Source organism: Xyrauchen texanus, chromosome 17 (assembly GCF_025860055.1).
Source record: "Xyrauchen texanus isolate HMW12.3.18 chromosome 17, RBS_HiC_50CHRs, whole genome shotgun sequence".
Classification (NCBI taxonomy): domain Eukaryota; kingdom Metazoa; phylum Chordata; class Actinopteri; order Cypriniformes; family Catostomidae; genus Xyrauchen; species Xyrauchen texanus.
This window is the reverse complement of record NC_068292.1, coordinates 44,621,696-44,635,863: the sequence shown is the minus strand read 5'-3', so window position 1 is coordinate 44,635,863 and position 14,168 is coordinate 44,621,696. Positions and strand designations below refer to the sequence as shown.

Sequence of the window (14,168 nt, the reverse complement as noted above, 5' to 3'; positions counted from 1 at the left end):
GTCAAAAAGTTTAATATGCAACAGTAAGTTTAATTAAAACAACAGGCAGAACACAGAATAGCAGAGGGCCTCTATTCCACTGATCTATATATAACTATAATATATAATTATATATATAGATCAGTGCTCTATTCTGTTTATGTAAACGTATGTACACTTTAAGTGAAATGATTGTGCAAAACAGCAGTAATTGAACTAAATCCAACCTCATCTGTAAATGACAGATGTATCCTCGAGTGAAGAACAAGTGTAATGTAACTGCTATACACATCATATTGGACCGCTTTCTATTTAACAACAAGTGACCGGTTTCTCTTCAAGAACAAAAGTTGCTAAACGTTCTGACAGTCTCTCCTGTCTGAAAGCTCATCAAGAACATGAGATGCTGCTCTGAACAGTCTCTCACTCTCTGTGCTTGGGCAGATAAATACCTGTGCGCAATCCGCGCAAGCAAAGGAAAGCGGTGTTTGTTTATGCGACCGTAGTCAAGGGGATTGTCGCTTCTGGCGTAGTTCAGCTATACGTCTCAAGTTGTGTTGTAGCTGCCCTAGTTGTGTTGTAGCTGCGCTAGTTGTGGCACTGCTGTATTCTGTATATATATATATCTTGAAAGTTCTGCTGAATAAACACTGCAGATCGCAAATTTGATGTCCTTATCAGAAACTTTGAAGAATTTCCACACCGCTGACATGATCGGCCTTTGTTTGGTAGTGCTGTGATAAGGGCTAGATCGATCCAGAGTGAAATCTGAGCACTGAGGGGCGGGGCGAGGAGGTATATATTTTTGGCTCATATTTTCGGCCTTTTTTCTCTTTCGGCCGAAAACTGAAAGTGCCATTTTCGGCCGAAAATTTTCGGCGGCCGAAATTTCGGTGCATCCCTACATGCTAGTATCACCTAGCGAAGTGCTAAAACATGCTAGCATCATGCTAACACAAACTTAACACCTACATGCTACCATCATGGAAAAACACATGCTAGCAACATTCTATGACCATTCTATTAGTGCTTAGCAACAAGTTAGAAAATGCTATTTAACGAGTTTTGCCAAGGCAAGCACCACTCACATTTTCTTCAGGAAATGTACCTATCTAGTTATTATTATTATTATTATATGTTTGTTTTAAGTGACCCGTTTAGACCCACCCCAACAACATCACTCAACCAATGGTGTTAGTTGAGGCGGGACTTTCTGACTGTTTGAACAACAGCAAATGAGGAGCGTGTTAAGAAAGCTGTTTTGAGCCAGGTTTCCTAAGCAACCAAAATGGCCGGGTTGCTAGGGAGGGTGGAGTCACATGGGGTAACCTACTGCGTGGTCAGCTATAATGTGGTTCTACGCTCTCGGAGGGTGCGTGGTGAGTTGTGCGTGGATGCCGCGGAGAATAGCGTGAAGCCTCCACATGTGCTACGTCTCCGCGGTAGCGCACACAACAAGTCACGTAATAAGATCGCGGATTGGCGGTCTCAGGCGCCAACTGAGATTAGATCCTCCGGCCACCCGGATTGAGGCGAGTCACTACGCCACCACGAGGACTTGGAGCACATTGGGAATTGGGCGTTACAAATTGGCGAGAAAAAGGGATTTTTGCAATTCCATTGTTGTTGAACTGAAGGTTCAGCGTTAAGTTGGTTTATTGATTGTACCTCCGTAAACAATTACTCTCCCCTTCAAAAGAGATCTTTGCCACAACGGTTAAATGTATAAAACCACTGTAATCCAATATTTACTATTACACACAGTCTAATTTAATTTGGGAGGGTGGATTTCATTTCACATCGAATAATGTCCATTTGCTATTTCCTTTATTAAACGATGTTCTTTCTATAAAGGTCAATGTTTGGTATCAGAGTATCAAGTTGAACTTTTGTTTAATGATCAATCACTGGAGCTGGAGAAATATCATCCGCTGTTATTGGACTCTCATGGGCATGAACACATGATCTTAAAGCCATTTTTGCCAACTCGGGGTGTATTTATACATCCAAGCTCTCTCAATATCAAAAGATTGGGATTACATCCTCGTGTTGAACTCGGTATTAAGATGTTTAATAATTCATGAGGGTTTGCCTGTTTCCTTTTTTATTCCCGGTCTGATTTGTCCTTTTTCTCGTTTTCCCTTTCAAGCTTTCAAGAAAGAAGACAGCGGCTTTGACGAGGTAAGCCAAAATAAAACAGTTTGACTCGTATGAACCTTGGGCTTGTTTGAAGGCACAGTTGACATAAAAGCTGAAGATTTGAGTTTTGTTGTGTATTTTCGGTAGCGTGATGAATTGCACAGAGCTCAGACGGTCGTTGGTGTTGTATTGGATGTTTCTATGTGAAGCTGCTTTGATCTCTGGGGTTCAAGTGTCTGTTCTGATCGTTTGAGCGATGCTTCATTCATCTGTTGTGCTCCGGCTCCATCCATTACTCCATTATCTTTGGAAACAGGCCCTTGGGTAGAGCTGGAATCTGAGATGATATATACAATGCAATGATATGTTTGCATTTACAGTATTTATTCCTGTGAGCGGTGAAGAAACATATAAACGTGTGGAGTAATGAGTGGAACGTGTCCCAGACAAGCCAAGACGAGGAAGAACTTTTTAGTAAGGGGTGTGTGTTATAAACGATGCAAGGCTGGTTGTTTATCTGTTTATTGTTTACCGAGTGATGTTTCAACTTTCAACATTAATATGCAATTTCACTGTTGTGCTTTCACAGGGGTGCTTGAAGGCTATCGGGTCATTCCATGTTGAATTTTTAGATTTTGTTGATACCTTTTCTGAAGATAAACATAAATGATGATAAAAGCCATAGATCAATATTTGTAAACACATTTTTGCCTGTGATTTTGGAGCAAAACACGTTTAAAATAAATAAATAAATTAAGGGTAATTAACTGGCTGGCTAGGTGTGTATTAAATTATTTTAATTGCATGGCGTGTAGGCAGAAGAACCAACCAAAGGCGGAGCTTATGCATGGTCACTTACCATAATTAATTAGTTACAGCTGGCATTTTTGCGGCCCACATTTTTTAGTAGAAGAACAAAAAATGCAGGGGTCTGGGTATATTAGCGAGTAAAGACGCTGGCTATCACACCAGGAGTCGTGAGTTTGAATCCAGGGCGTGCTGAGTGACTCCAGCCAGGTCTCCTTAGCAACCAAATTGACCCGGTTGCTAGGGAGGGTAGAGTCACATGGGGTAACCTCCTCATGGTCGCTATAATGTGGTTCTCACTCTCGGTGGGGCGTGTGGCGAGTTGTGCGTGGGTGCCGCGGAGAATGGAGTGAAGCCTCCACACACGCGTTACGTCTCCGCGGAAACGCGCTCAACAAGTCACGTGATAAGATACGTGGACTGATGGTCTCAGATGCATTTAGCATTTGAGTCTGGGGCAGATACTCTGCTGTGATGATATGATGTACGGCTCCATCGTTATCCAGTCTGTTCCACGCACATGCGCACCCTTCAGAAACTTGTTAGAGCAACACTTAAGCTGCGTACACACTGCCAGCGACATCGCGCGTGACAGCGACACCATCCCATTCGTTTTCAATGCATCAGCTTTATGCATTTTCATGGCCACATATGACGCATTCTCTGGGAAAAACCTAGGTGTGTTAAATCCCTTACATGACGTAAGGAAAATGACGTTTCAGAATGCCGCTTTCTACAAAAGTGCATGTTTACGTGGTCACTTCACTCACGGTACCAAAATTTCAATATTTCAATTGAATTCAATGAAAATTTTGTCGGTACTAATACCAGTAATCTTTCATGATTCTCGATACCAGATAGTAGATGAATAAAACCAGATACCAGATAGAGCGATGATATCATAGATCCATCGTGATAGCTGACCAACATCACGATGTATAGCCACCATCGTGATGCCACGCCCCTTTTGCGAGTCTTGCTAGTGTGACTCACTAATCCTAGTCTCTTCTATAGTTAACCTAAAAACTTTGCAGGGATTGCTCTGTAAATTAAATTGAGAATATAACTAATGCATATATGCTATTTTAAATACTGTAGTATATGCCAGAGGCGTGGCGTGTTAGTCTGTGAAAATACACGTGTCAGGCAGGCTGCACAAATATTGATCTTGACATTGTTAGCTTCTTGTCATTTTTTTACATGTCTTACACTGTACATTTAGATTAAAATATTTTTATGTTGTAGGCTACAAGAAAATAGCCTTTATTAATTAATTATTAGTAGTTGTAGTGTCTCAGAAAATCTTGCTCATTGTCACATAGCTCTTGTATACACTGAAGCGGCAGTTTAAGATAAACCCAGACCAGCGAGCGTCAAATAACTTTTGTCTGGTTAATACTTTTAAAGAAACATTTCCTTGGCCATAAATCCATAATGTCAAATCAAATGAAAGAAACAAGGTGAATATGAATAACACACATTTATTAAAACATAGAAGAACAACAAATAAAACAAGAAAGCGGGAACAACACTCAGACCGAAGCTTCGGCGTTAACATTTCACTTATAATTAGCAGCACAATTAACTTCAGCACAGGCTACAAAATAAATTATGTTATTGAAATATTGTAAAGTGGTCATATGAACTACACAAATGAACGTTTAAAAAATAATATGCAAAATCGAATAGCTCCGCAACCGATGGCGAAAAATGCGTAAAGGAGTCTAATATCTTTCACCACAGACCATGTTTAAATTTCGATGTTTCTGGCCAGAAATACCAACATATTGACTTTATCTGGTTTTAATAAGCTGCGGATTGGAGTAACTACACTACCCGCTGTGCTGAAGACCCGCTCTGATGGAGTACTGGTAGCACATATGCACAGATATTTCCGTGCTAATCTTGCCATGAGCGGAAACCTTTTGTGGTTCGTTTTCCACCAAGTCAGCGGGTCCTCTTCCCCATCAATGGCCATTTCCTGCAGGTACATGGTCATTTCTGCCTCCTCCTTTTGCTCATCAGTGGCGTGGCTGTGTCTGCTCTCTTCGCAAGAAGGCTGCCCAAAGACGACTTTTTGTTCTTAGGCGCAATATAGGCCAATTAAAAAGCACGGATGAGTACTAATTTGTTGGGCTAGTAAAATAACGAAATTATAGTTTTTCAGTAGAAAAAAAATATCTATGTAAAGAGATATATTAAAATAAAAAGTGCTTAAATGGGCACAACTCTTCTTAAGTGGAAGAAATATTTTTCCCAACCTATTGGAAAGCGCGGATAAGTCAGTTGGGATAGTAAAATAACGAAATTATAATTTTTCATAGAATTTTTGAAAATTATATGAAATTATATAAATCCCCACACCGGCGATATCATAGTCCATCGCTAATGTTTTACTGTCAACATCGTCAACTGCCAATTTAGGGGACATACGCCCAACCCTAGCGGGCAAACGCAGTGCGCTACACTCATGGAAGCCAGCGGTACATCTAGCTAATGGTGCGTTCACATACAATGTAATCAATCGAGCGTTTCGCGTTGCGAGATTACATACAAAGTCAATGCAAAAGACTTCGAATAGTAGCGAATTGCCGCAGCAGCGAAATAGTTTCAACTTCGAGGGTAATATCCGCATGCGGCGTTGTCACGAAAGCCTATCAGCATTGAGATTATCCGGATATCACTGACGTACTGATGTAGTAGCAGAAGAAATCTGGAAAAATGGATGAGAAAATGGTTGTAGCGGTCTGTGGGCACCGGATTATGCGACACTAGCGTCAGCGTATCTGCGTTAACTTCCACAACAGTTACAGATCAGCAATTGTTGTGATATCGGCCTTGGTTGAGGCGTAAAGATAAGTTAGTACGTAGAAGCCCCTCCTCCTATACTTTTCGGAAGAGAAGGGGAATACTCGCGGCTTCATGTTACTCGCCACGAGCATAAGTTTAAACACACATTTAATCCAGCGGTCAAACTCGCGCGAGCTATGCTATGCTATGCTATGCTGCGCTGCGCTGCGCTGCGCTGCGCTATGCTATGCTGCGCTATGCTATGCTGCGCTATGCTATGCTGCGCTATGCTATGCTAATTTTTCGGGTTGTATGTGAACGCACCATGACATTGACAGCTAAGCTGGTTTATAATTAGCAAACAATAAAAACATTGCAAACGTATACATTAGCTGATCAACTTACAATGTAAGGCTCGTCGTTGCCATTGTCAGTTTGCTAGTTCATGTTGCGTGTCCTCAACCTGGCAATCCATGTGAGCGAGTCTTGGACAAGAGGGCGGGAGAACAACTCTCCAATATTTTGAATTTGGGCCGCAGTACCCATTTTCAACGCTTGTCAGTGTTACATATGGCTCCTTTAAAGTGCAAAATTTATTGATATAAATATATAGTCTGCAGACGCTGCACACATTACAGTAAATGTGCGCACTCTTCTGTCATCTACGACAAGTATTCATCGTTTTATTTTAATATCGACTTGGTATTGAAGTACTTTTGATATCACTAGTGGTCACTACATTACATTCTGGCGTAGTGATGTGGTCACGATGCATCGTAGATAGAGTTGGCGGTATTGTTTAAATAAATAAATAATATTTTTCATCCTTTTGACTATATTCAACATATATCTCGATTGTTATATATTTGCTCTGGAATGACCTAAATAGGGATATCTCTGGTCAGGGCGCTACAAACAAACTTTTCAACGGCTTATTGTTGTTTCGGCATACAAGTAAGTATTTTAACATGGAAAAAATGACACTTTCGCTCCGACTGTAATATTTCCACTGTGAGATCTTTAGATAACCTTGATCTCTGGTGTTCTGGTGCTGTGGATGGATGCGGCATTCGCCTTTTCACTGGCGCGGTCACCCGTCACATCTGGTTAGACCTGCATGAGTGTGTGTGTTTCTGCATCTCCCTCGAGACACACAGGAAGTGCATGCATGCGGGAGGCCTCTGTCTTCAGAGCAGGCCACTTTCTTGCTCTGTATAAAACATCCTCTCTTGCCATCGTCTCTGTTTACATACTCATGTGATTTTAGACGTGTGCAGATGTCTTGTTCAGCTCATACTTTCTCTCCATCTGCCAAGCGTTCTTGTTTCCTGTATTGTCCGTAAGGTGCTCCGTCAGCTCAGTAATGCCTCGTGTATGGGGGTCTAGGTAGCTCAGCGAGTATTGACGCTGACTGTCACACCTGGAGTTGTGAGTTCGAATCCAGGGCGTGCTGAGTGACTCCAGCCAGGTCTCCTAGGCAACCAAATTGGCCCGGTTGCTAGGGAGGGTTGAGTCACATGGGGTAACCAAATTGGCCCGGTTGCTAGGGAGGGTAGAGTCACATGGGGTAACCAAATTGGCCCGGTTGCTAGGGAGGGTAGAGTCACATGGGTCAACCAAATTGGCCCGGTTGCTAGGGAGGGTAGAGTCACATGGGGTAACCAAATTGGCCCGGTTGCTAGGGAGAATTGAGTCACATGGGGTAACCAAATTGGCCTGGTTGCTAGGGAGGGTAGAGTCACATGGGGTAACCAAATTGGCCCGGTTGCTAGGGAGGGTAGAGTCACATGGGGTAACCAAATTGGCCCGGTTGCTAGGGAGGGTAGAGTCACATGGGGTAACCAAATTGGCCCGGTTGCTAGGGGAGGGTAGAGTCACATGGGGTAACCAAATTGGCCCGGTTGCTAGGGAGGGTAGAGTCACATGGGGTAACCTCCTGCGTGGTGGTGATTAGTGGTTCTCTCAATGGGGCATGTGGTGAGTTGTGTGTGGATCGTGGAGAGTAGCATGAGCCTCCGCGGTGTCATGCACAGCGAGTCCGCGTGATCAGATCTTGTGGATTGGCGGTCTCAGGCGGAGGCAACTGAGACTTGTCCTCCGCCACCTGGATTGAGGCGAGTAACAGCGCCACCACGAGGACGTACCAAGTAGTGGGAATTGGGTGTTCCAAATTTGGGGAGAAAAGGGTAGCTCAGTGGTAAAGATGCTGGCTACCAAGTCCACTGGTTCGAATCCCAGGGCGTGCTGAGTGACTCCAGTCAGGTCTCCTAGACAACCAAATTGGCTCTGTTGCTAGGGAGGGTAGAGTCACATGGGGTAACCTCCTCATGGTCATGATTCGAGGCAACTGAGACTTGTCCCCTCCACTCGGATTGAGGCGAGTAACCGTGCCACCACAAGGACCTACTAAGTAGTGGGAATTGGGCATTGCAAATTGGGAGAAAAAGGGATTAAAATAAATGACAATAATGCCTCGTGTCAACTGCACACTCTGAATTTTCTAGTGAGTGACATTACGTGAGAAAAATATTCACTTTAAGTCAAGTATCAGTAGAACTGTTTCTCGTGGTGATTTTGGTTTATTGACAGAAAGAAGCGCTCTTAATGGGAGCGGATTCAGCTCTGTTGGCTATAAATGGATACTGCCACGAGGGAAACATGTAAGGAATCTGGAAAGGAAAAGAACAGTTTCCTGTTGGCCATGAAGTGTGTGTCTGAGACCGCAGGAAATATTTGACCTCCCTGAAATGTCTTGTGTGTGTGTGTGTGTGTGTGTGTGTGTGTGTGTGTGTGTGTGTGTGTGTGTGTGTGTGTGTGTGTGTGTGTGTGTGTGTGTGTGTGTGTGTGTGTGTGTGTGTGTGTGTGTGTGTGTGTGTGTGTGTGAGAGAGTCTAATAGAGGATGTTGCTTTGTAGAAGTACTGTAGATGAGCACTTTCCATTGGCGGTCTCTACTTTTGGCCTTTTGGCAAAAACCATATACTGTATGTGCATTCATATGTACATGGATCTGTCGCACCGTTACATCGAGACTTTAACGAGTGCTGACATTTATGACTCAACAGGATGTTGACGTGCACATGAATGTTGCGACTGTGACATGGATGCAGAACACGCTGAATTATCTTGTGTGCGTGCGTGCTTGTGTGTGTGTGCGCGTGCGTGCGTGCGTGCGTGCGTGTGTGTGTGTGTGTGTGTGTGTGTGGGGGTGTGTGCATCTTCACATTTGGTGTAATTAAAGGAATATTTCGGGTTCAATACAAGTGAAGCTCAATCAGCAGCATTTGTGGCGTAATATTGATTACCACAAAAGTAATTTTTGTTCCTCCTTTTCTTTGAAAAAGCACAAATCTGTGTTCCAGCGAGACACTTATGGTGCGTTCACATACAACACGACGAAAATGTTAAGCCGCATTGCTCGCGCGAGTTTGACCGCCGGATTATAAATGCCGCCGTTTAAACTTGCATTCGCGTGAGTAACACGAACCCGCGAGTATTCCCGCTACTCTTCCAGAAAAGGACAGGAGGCGGGGCTTGACTTGGTTCATAGTAAAGTACAACCAATAGCTGGAATCGAGTAGACGCGCATATTTACCGAACTTACCAGGTTGTCCAACTTCCTCGCTCACTTTCCTCCAAGCGATGTCTTTATTCGTCCGGTCTCTGTACATGTATGACGTCGTGTCGTACAATCCCATGTGCCCACACACCGCTACAACAATTTACCCATCCATTTTTCCAGATTTCTTCTGCTGCTACGTCAGTGACATCCGGACAATCTCAAAGGCTTTCGTGGCAACACGTCACATGAATTTTTCGCTCTGTCGAGTCGCGCGAATACACGAATTAAACGAAGCGGTTTCGCGTATTCGAATTGCGTCAATCGCCCGGCGGGAATTCGAGTCTATTCGCATCTTTGCATTGACTTTGTATGTAATTACGCAACGCAAAATGCTCGCTTTGCATTGTATGTGAACGCACCATTACAATGGAAGTCGGTCGATCCATAGACATTAAAATACTTCTGTTTTAACAGAAGAATTAATTATAGCCTTTTGATTGTCTTTAACGGAGGTAAGAGTCAGCATTAATTAATTGTGGTATCAATATTGTCACAAATGCTGTCGATTTGATCTTCACTTGTATTAAATGCCAAATATTAATTTAATAGTTGAACTGAATATTATAAAACCTGTCAAGAACAGTGTTGGGGAAATTAATCCACTACCGATTACTAATTCTCTACAATTGTCATTAGATTACTGACTTTACTGAATATGTAATTGAAAAGTAATCACATTTCTAATACGTTTAATGTAATTGTAAAGTAATCACATTTCTAATACATTTAATGTAATTGAAAAGTAATCACATTTCTAATACGTTTAATGTAATTGTAAAGTAATCATATTTCTAATTCATTTAATGTAATTGAAAAGTAATCATATTTCTAATACATTTAATGTAATTGTAAAGTAATCACATTTCTAATACATTTAATGTAAATGAAAAGTACATTTCTAATACATTTAATGTAATTGAAAAGTAATCACATTTCTAATACATTTAATGTAATTGTAAAGTAATCACATTTCTAATACATTTAATGTAATTGAAAAGTAAACACATTTCTAATACATTTAATGTAATTGAAAAGTAATCATATTTCTAATACATTTAATGTAATTGAAAAGTAATCACATTTCTAATACATTTAATGTAATTGAAAAGTAATCATATTTCTAATACATTTAATGTAATTGAAAAGTAATCACATTTCTAATACATTTAATGTAATTGTAAAGTAATCACATTTCTAATACATTTAATGTAAATGAAAAGTACATTTCTAATACATTTAATGTAATTGAAAAGTAATCACATTTCTAATACATTTAATGTAATTGTAAAGTAATCACATTTCTAATACATTTAATGTAATTGAAAAGTAATCATATTTCTAATACATTTAATGTAATTGAAAAGTAATCACATTTCTAATACATTTAATGTAATTGAAAAGTAATCACATTTCTAATACATTTAATGTAATTGAAAAGTAATCATATTTCTAATACATTTAATGTAATTGAAAAGTAATCACATTTCTAATACATTTAATGTAAATGAAAAGTACATTTCTAATACATTTAATGTAATTGAAAAGTAATCACATTTCTAATACGTTTAATGTAATTGTAAAGTAATCATATTTCTAATTCATTTAATGTAATTGAAAAGTAATCATATTTCTAATACATTTAATGTAATTGTAAAGTAATCACATTTCTAATACATTTATTGTAAATGAAAAGTACATTTCTAATACATTTAATGTAATTGAAAAGTAATCACATTTCTAATACATTTAATGTAATTGTAAAGTAATCACATTTCTAATACATTTAATGTAATTGAAAAGTAAACACATTTCTAATACATTTAATGTAATTGAAAAGTAATCATATTTCTAATACATTTAATGTAATTGAAAAGTAATCACATTTCTAATACATTTAATGTAATTGAAAAGTAATCATATTTCTAATACATTTAATGTAATTGAAAAGTAATCACATTTCTAATACATTTAATGTAATTGTAAAGTAATCACATTTCTAATACATTTAATGTAAATGAAAAGTACATTTCTAATACATTTAATGTAATTGTAAAGTAATCACATTTCTAATACATTTAATGTAATTGAAAAGTAATCATATTTCTAATACATTTAATGTAATTGAAAAGTAATCACATTTCTAATACATTTAATGTAATTGAAAAGTAATCACATTTCTAATACATTTAATGTAATTGAAAAGTAATCATATTTCTAATACATTTAATGTAATTGAAAAGTAATCACATTTCTAATACGTTTAATGTAATTGAAAAGTACATTTCTAATACATTTAATGTAATTGAAAAGTAATCCGATTTCTAATACATTTAATGTAATTGAAAAGTAATCCGATTTCTAATACATTTAATGTAATTGAAAAGTAATCCGATTTCTAATACATTTAATGTAATTGAAAAGTAATCCGATTTCTAATACATTTAATGTAATTGAAAAGTAATCGCATTTCTAATACATTTAATGTAATTGAAAAGTAATCAGATTTCTAATACATTTAATGTAATTTAAAAGTAATCGCATTTCTAATACATTTAATGTAATTGAAAAGTAATCGCATTTCTAATACATTTAATGTAATTGAAAAGTAATCGCATTTCTAATACATTTAAGTTACTGTCTAAAGCACAGAAATAGTTTAAATAACGCAAAATAATTTCGCCTGCTCAAAGCCAATGAAAATATTTTTTTTTCATATTTCAACTGAAAAGACCTAAAAAATTATATTTTTCTTAAACAGTTGAAAATTTTCTCTGAAATGCTCATTAGTGTAATGCTATAAAAAAAATATATATATATATATTTAAAAAAAAATTTTTTTATATAAAGTATTTATCCAATATAGTTGTACTTGACTATGCTGTTTAAATTATTATGAATCATTTAAAATAATTGAAATAATTTATTTAAATAAAAGCGTATTCAATGATTTATTGAATATGATGAGAATTACAACAGAAACTCAAAAGTAGATTATTTGGATGCATTACAGCAGTGTTTCCCAAACTGGGGTAGGCGTACCCCTGGGGGTATGTGAGGTGACGATGGGGGTACTTGAAATGAAAAAGAACGATAAATCTCAGAATTGTATTCATCACTGTCTAAAATAACATTCAAACCCAGTTCGTGCATTTCTCACTGGCAAAAAGTATTTTGTATCCACAAGTATCCTTTTACGCTAGCCCAGCGCTAGGTGACGTAGTTTAGACGATTTGACTGAATCCTCGTCCTCATTGTTTTTGTGTGATCTGTAGTCATCAAGGATCATCTCGACAGCTCCGTGGTTTATTTATAGCAGAACGCACTCGGGTCACATGACTTTAACATGAACTGAACTCGTTACTGAATGAGCTGCTGTCAGTGTACACGGTCATACAGAGCACGTGCTGGCCTCTTCTCAAAGGTCAAGTGTGATTAGGTTGAGCTCTATGACAGATGTGGTCAGCGGACCTCAGATGTTTCCACTTCATGTTTCACTGCTATCAATCTAAAACCAGACCAGCTTAGACCAGCATGACATTGCTTGGTGGGGACACCAGCATCCCAAACACACCGTACTCTTACTCCCCCACTGCGCTCTCAGGCTACGCAATAGTCCTCGTGTTCCGTCGCCGGACACCAATTCAGATTAAACTTCCCGTCGCATTTGAAGGAACGTAATGTGAAGGTTGTACAAAGTGACGTTTATTTAAAACGGCGTTTTCAAATGTATCCACTTTGGAGTGCGTTTTCAAAAGCTCAATTTTCGTGGACAAAAACGGCTTCAAAGTGGATACATTTGAAAACCCCATTTTAAATGAACGTCACTTTTCACGTAAACTAACCGTCGCATTTGAAGGAACGTAATGTGAAGGTTGTACAAAGTGACGTTTATTTTTTAACAACGCTATCAAAGTGAGTATCAGGCACAACAGCGCCGCTATAACACGGGCCACCATCTTGATTGTTTTGGTTGGACGTCACTTTGTACAACCATCACATTGCGCACCTTCAAAGGCGACTGGAAGTTCACTCGGAATTGGTGTCTGGCGACGGAACACGAGGACAATTGCGTTTCAGACCGTACATGCGGCGGGGATTTCTCGCATGCGCAGTGACACGATTTAAGCTTTTTCAAACGTTTCAGTGTGAACGAGCAACTTTTGGAAAACGCTTGAAAACGTCAGTGTGGACGGAGAGCGATTTAAAACGTAAACGGCGTTTTCAAATGTATCCGGATTAATGTAGACGGAGCCTCCGCGTGGACGTAAGGCCAAAACGGACAGAAAAAGACGCGTTTTGATTGTTTTGGTTGGATAGATCACATGACTAAAAACGGCGTTTTCAAATGTATCCATTTTGTAGTGCGTTTTCAAAAAGCTAAGTTTTCGCAGAAAAAAACGGCATCTCCGTGTGGACGTAAGGCCAAAATGGAGAGAAAAAGATGCGTTTTCAAACTAAAACGTATCCGTGTCGACTAGGCCTGAGGCGGCGTTTTCCAAAAGTTGCTAGTTCACACTGAAACGTATGAAAACGCTTAAATCGCGTCACTGCGCATCCGCTGCATGTTCGCTCAATGCGCCGTTTTTGTCCACGAAAACGGAGCTTTTTGAAAACGCACTCCAAAGTGGATACATTTAAAAACGCCGTTTTAAATAAACGTCACTTTGTACAATCATCACATTGCGTTCCTTCAGTGGCGAAGGGAAGTTTACTCGGAATTGGTGTCCGGCGACGGAACACGAGGACGATTGCGTTTCAGACCGTACATGCGGCGGGGATTTCACGCATGCGCAGTGACACGATTTAAGAGTTTTCATACGTTTCAGTGTGGAC

At 39.3% G+C, this 14,168-nt stretch overlaps 1 protein-coding gene across 3 annotated transcripts in view; it reads left to right on the top strand.

Annotated features, from left to right (window-relative positions):
- LOC127658062 (cyclin-dependent kinase 14-like) overlaps window positions 1–14,168 on the top strand; it is a 181,786-nt gene that overhangs the window by 6,245 nt on the left and 161,373 nt on the right. For all 3 annotated transcript variants that reach the window (XR_007972349.1, XM_052147155.1, XM_052147157.1), the window contains one exon: window positions 2,129–2,160. Coding sequence is in view for 2 of the 3 variants with exons in the window: in XM_052147155.1 (XP_052003115.1) it covers window positions 2,129–2,160 (32 nt within the window). In the remaining variant the exon portion in view is untranslated. The remainder of the gene's footprint in view (window positions 1–2,128; window positions 2,161–14,168) is intronic.